This window comes from Octopus bimaculoides, chromosome 10 (genome assembly GCF_001194135.2).
Source record: "Octopus bimaculoides isolate UCB-OBI-ISO-001 chromosome 10, ASM119413v2, whole genome shotgun sequence".
In the NCBI taxonomy this organism is placed as follows: Eukaryota; Metazoa; Mollusca; class Cephalopoda; order Octopoda; family Octopodidae; genus Octopus; species Octopus bimaculoides.
In genome coordinates, this window is record NC_068990.1 from 17,724,502 (window position 1) to 17,729,501 (window position 5,000).

General features: G+C 37.5%; 1 protein-coding gene across 1 annotated transcript in view; it reads left to right on the forward strand.

The window, feature by feature from the left end:
* The window catches only part of LOC106883981 (dynein axonemal heavy chain 7), a 137,291-nt gene that overhangs the window by 110,680 nt on the left and 21,611 nt on the right, over window positions 1-5,000 (forward strand). The window contains exons 59-61 of the mRNA XM_052971243.1: window positions 399-677; window positions 2,146-2,391; window positions 3,946-4,038. Coding sequence (XP_052827203.1) covers window positions 399-677; window positions 2,146-2,391; window positions 3,946-4,038 — 618 coding nt within the window. The remainder of the gene's footprint in view (window positions 1-398; window positions 678-2,145; window positions 2,392-3,945; window positions 4,039-5,000) is intronic.

A 5,000-nucleotide genomic window follows, 5' to 3' on the forward strand; every position in this document is an offset into this window, starting at 1 on the left:
TTTGGAAAATAACAAAGACTTTAGTAGAATGGCTTTGCCCTTATTAAGCTGGAATGTTTTGGAACATAAATTAGTTTGAAATTTTGTTGGAAGGCTTTCATTTAGATCGTATTAAATCTGAAAGTAATATCAGAGAACTGCAGGTGGTCTCAGGTGTGTTCATGCTGAGAGAATTGAAGTTGATTCCAGCATGTTTCAAACCTGTGCCTAATGAGACCAGATTAAAGCTTTAAGATATTTCGTCTTGTCTTTTGTTTCTCTTCATCTGTAAACTTCCTTCCTTTTTCTTATAAAACATCTTAAAATATTCTATTTTATTAAATTTGTTTTCCCTTGTGTTTGGCTTTTCTCATATTTTTTCCATTATTTTACTTTTATTTTCTTTTATTTTCATCCAGGCAATTGCTGAAGAAACTGAGAAAAAATTAGACATTGCACGTAGTAGCTACGAAGAAATCTCTGTTCACTCGACTATTTTATTTTTCTCTATTGCTGACTTAGCCAATATTGAACCTATGTACCAATATTCGTTGACCTGGTTTATAAATCTATTCCTCTTGTCAATTGAAAATGCTGAGCAATCCGAAAATCTCTCGGTACGACTGGAAAACCTGCATACCCATTTCACTTATTCTCTCTATGTAAATATTTGTCGGTCTCTGTTTGAAAAAGATAAGGTATGTATTAATTTAAAGATAACATATGTTAAACTTTAGGCGTGCATATTTTTGTTTGTTTTACATCTGTTTTTCCGTCCTTGCATGGGTTGTTTGATTACATTATTTAAAACATTGTTTTGCTGCCAGATAGCCTTCCTGGTAGAGGCTACATTCACCTAAGGTGGATGTAAGGAAGTTACGGTGTTGCATTCAATTCCTGGTTGTGTGTTGTGTCCTTGAGCAAGACACTTTATTTCTTGTTGCTCCAGTCCACTCAGCTGGCAAAAATTAGCCGTACCTGTAATTGAAAGAGCCAGCCTTGTCACACTCTATGTCATGTTGAATCTCCTTGAGAACTACATTAACAGGACATGTATGAGTGATTCAGACGTTTCAAGATGACCGAAAAAAATGTCAATTTTGGTAAATATTCTGGGAGACCTGCAACCAGCCAAACTGAGAAAAACATTGCAGACATGTGTGCAGCTGTAAGGGGAAATCATCAAATTACCATCCATGAGTTATCAGGGGATGTGCAGATTAGTTACGGTTCAGTTCAGTCCATTATCACTGAAGATTTGGGTATGAGACACATGTCTGCCAAATTTGTGCCAAAACTGCTTTCAGTTGACCAAAAAGACACTTGGGTTTCAGTTGCACAAGGTCTCCTTGATTGTGTTGAGAACGATGAAAGCTTTTTGAAAACTTTGTGTAGGCCTCTGAGCAGGTATCACCAAACTTTTGGCAAAATTTGATGCAGATTCTCTGCTCAACTTTCTCTGTCATGGTCAATGCGATGATCACACACTACACACCTTCCTTCCAAGCACTGCTGTAAACAGCAAAAGGGAGCTAGGACATTAAAACTCAGAGTAGTTGGTGTTAGGAAGGGCAACCAGCTGTAGAAACATTGCCAGATTAGATCGGAGCCTGGTGCAGCCACTAACATTCCAGACTTTAGTCAAACCGCCCAACCCATGCCAGTATGGAAAACGGACGTTAAACGATGATGATGATGATGATCTAGTATTTTAAATGTTACTAGTTTGTTCTATGATAAGGCAGAGAGTCCTACTTCTAAGAAACAGTGAATCTATTAAGTTTTACAATCTTTACAACTGTTTTCCTTTTATTCTTTTGCTGGTTTCAGCCATTGGTGTAGTCAGATTAACTGCAGCACTTACTTTTACCTTCTGCAATTTACTTCACTGACCTTATAAAGACAAAATACTAAGTAGATCTCGCCTGAATTTGAACTCAGGATATGAAGGGCCTTTTACCATATACCATCAAGTATTTTGTTTGACAATTTACCCATTCTACCCTATAATGTCCAATTATTAAGTCATCTCATATAATTTGAATAATATTGTATCTTCTAAATTTTTCATTAAAGAACTGACGTACATTTTATTTGCTGGTGTATTTTTTTTTTTGTTGTTCTGTTACTTCTGAAACATCTGCTATTTTATATTATTTCTTTCAGCTGCTGTTCTCGTTTTTGCTGTGTACCAATATTTTAAAGCATAAAAAGGAAGTTAATGAAGAGGAATATCGGTTCTTATTAACTGGAGGAATTGGTTTAGAAAATCCACATGTCAACCCAACTGATTGGCTACCACCAGAGTCATGGGATGAAATCTGTCGACTAGATGAACTTAGTCATTTCCGCAATATTCGACTAAAGTTTTCCAAGGAATGTGACCCATGGAAGGTCATCTATGATAGTCTTGTAAGTTAACCATTTATTTGCTGTGTATACATAATTGCTGTATCTGTCTGTTTGCTTGTGTGTGTGTGTATATGTGTGTCCTTCCTACTGTGGAGTAGTGGGTGGAATTCCAGTTTAAGCTCCATATAAAATTGCCCCCCCCCCCCTACCTCCATGACCTTTTTATTTTGGGTAATTTTCAGAAAATTTTTGTGAATTGGTGTTCTGCACATAAGAATTTACACTTTTGAAAAAAAAAGAAGAAATATTTAAAAAAACTTTTTATCCATCTCCCACCCACCTTATAAATTCTAAAAGTTCCACTCTTTTTTGAATTTTTCTTTTAAATGAGACTTTAAAATACAGACAGTATGAATTTTTTGCTTAAATCCCAACAATGGTGCACCCTTGGGTGCATCATCATTCCATTAAATGTGTTTACGGGAAGAAAAATGTTGAAAAATATCAATACACGTCAGAGTAATAAAGCAAGGTATCAGATGGTTGTGAAATGTGCTAAAAATAACAGCTAAATTGCTCTTACACACAAAATTTTTGTATAATCGTATAAATTCCCATGTATAGAACACAAATTCACAAAAATTTTCTGAAAATTCCAAAAAAATAAAAAAAGGTTACGCGGGGTTATATGGGCTGCAGAAACCAGAATTCCACCAAACAGTGTATGATAACAAACCTGCACAAACGGGGTATACAAAAGAACCAGCTGTGTAGGCTTAGTTGGAGGGAGGGGAACCCTGGTATGCAACTTTTCAGGATGTAAAACAGCACATACCCAAAGGAGTTGCAGGTAGTACCATCACAAGGTACACACAACACTTAGATCTTGGAGCAAAAGAGATGTAAGAAACACCGACAGGTTAGGGGAAAACAACAACAGAAAAGTTTATGAGGGAAGGAGAAAAGCCATTAACTACAGCAAAAAGAACAAGCAGTTCACTACAAGAGGCCCAACTATGGGATGTGAAAGTAGACATCGGGGAAAGGTTACAGTTTCCCAGGTCATTCAGACAACCCTGAGGCTGGACATAGTTTTGTGGTCTGAGAAGGTAAAGAAGATAACCTTAATCGAATGTACAGTCCCATGGAAAGAAGGGTGTGTGTGCGTGCGTGTGTGTGTGTGTGTGTGTGTGTGCATAAGAGTATAATATAGTATACAAATATTTAAGGCCTGGGGTGGAAAATACAAAATAACTGTGATGTATAGTAACAGTAAGTTGTTGGTGAGCTGAGTCTTCAACACAAGCCTTGGTTCTTTCTGAGACATTCCACATCACTTGATCCTTATATATCTACAATTTCCAGCTACAAAAAATATCTAGAAAAGGATTTTTCTGGGGCAAGCTTGTCATGTTCTGCATGCTCTATGTGAAAACCTAACCTTTCAGATCCAACATTTTCTTTTCAAAAAAAAAAACAAAAAAAAAACAGAAAGAAGTGATAAGCATTTTACTTGATCTTTTCCTCTCTTTCCTTTTCAACAACATCACTGCAGAAATTGTCATTCAAAAATAAAATTTATTATTTTATTTTTACCGATTTCCCAATAAACAGCATCCACAGAAAGAACCTTTGCCCAACGATTGGAATGATAAACTTAAGGAGTTTCAGAAAATGTTAATTCTACGATGTTTTAGACCTGACAAGGTAGGTTTGCATTTTGTTTAAGATTACTTCTAAATGATGAAGTGTATCCAAAGTAAAGCAACTTGTGACTGTTTGACAAGAAGAATGATAATTTGCTTTCTAAAATACTTGTAAGTCCCCCACATGAAATATTAGTCCCTACTTCTTTCTATAATACACACATGGCTGGTGCCATGTAAAAAGCACTCATGCTGGTGCCACTTAATAAGCACCTGTGCTGGTGCCATGCGAGAGGCACCTGTGCTGGTGCCATGCGAGAGGCACCTGTGCTGGTGCCATGCGAGAGGCACCTGTGCTGGTGCCATGCGAGAGGCACCTGTACTGGTGCCACATAAAAAACACCCAGTATACTCTGTAAACTGGTTGGCACTAGGAAGGGCTTCCTGCCATAGAAACCCTTCAAAAACAGATAATTGGGGCCTGGTGCAGCTTTCTGGTCTGCCAGCTCCTGTCAAACCATCCAACCTATGCCAGCATGGAAGACGGATGTTAGATGATGACAATGATGATGATGATGATGATATGTTTTTGTTTCCGATCCTTTTTATGTCTACCAATTTTAAGGAATATCCTTATAAACTATTTGTAGTTGTTCTTTGCTGTCCCAAGATGTTTTTTAATCTCTTTGTGAGGAGGGAGGGTAGTGTCCCATGACCCATTACAGGACCTCCGAGGCTAGCGAGAAGAGGGTGGAAAGTATCATCAAAGCAGAAACCTGGCCTAAACGCTTCCAACTGAATAGACTCTGCTACAGACACCTAAGATGCTAAGTGATGGTGTTGAACAGGGTGATGGATTAAGCCCACCACCCAATTAGGTCATGGTGGGATTTGAACTCAGAAAGTAAAGAGCTGGAACAAATACCACAAGGCATCTGACCTAATGTTCTTATAATTCTTCCAGTCGATTCCTTTAGATTGGTGCTTATTTTTTATCAACCCCTTTTTATCAAAGGATGAAAG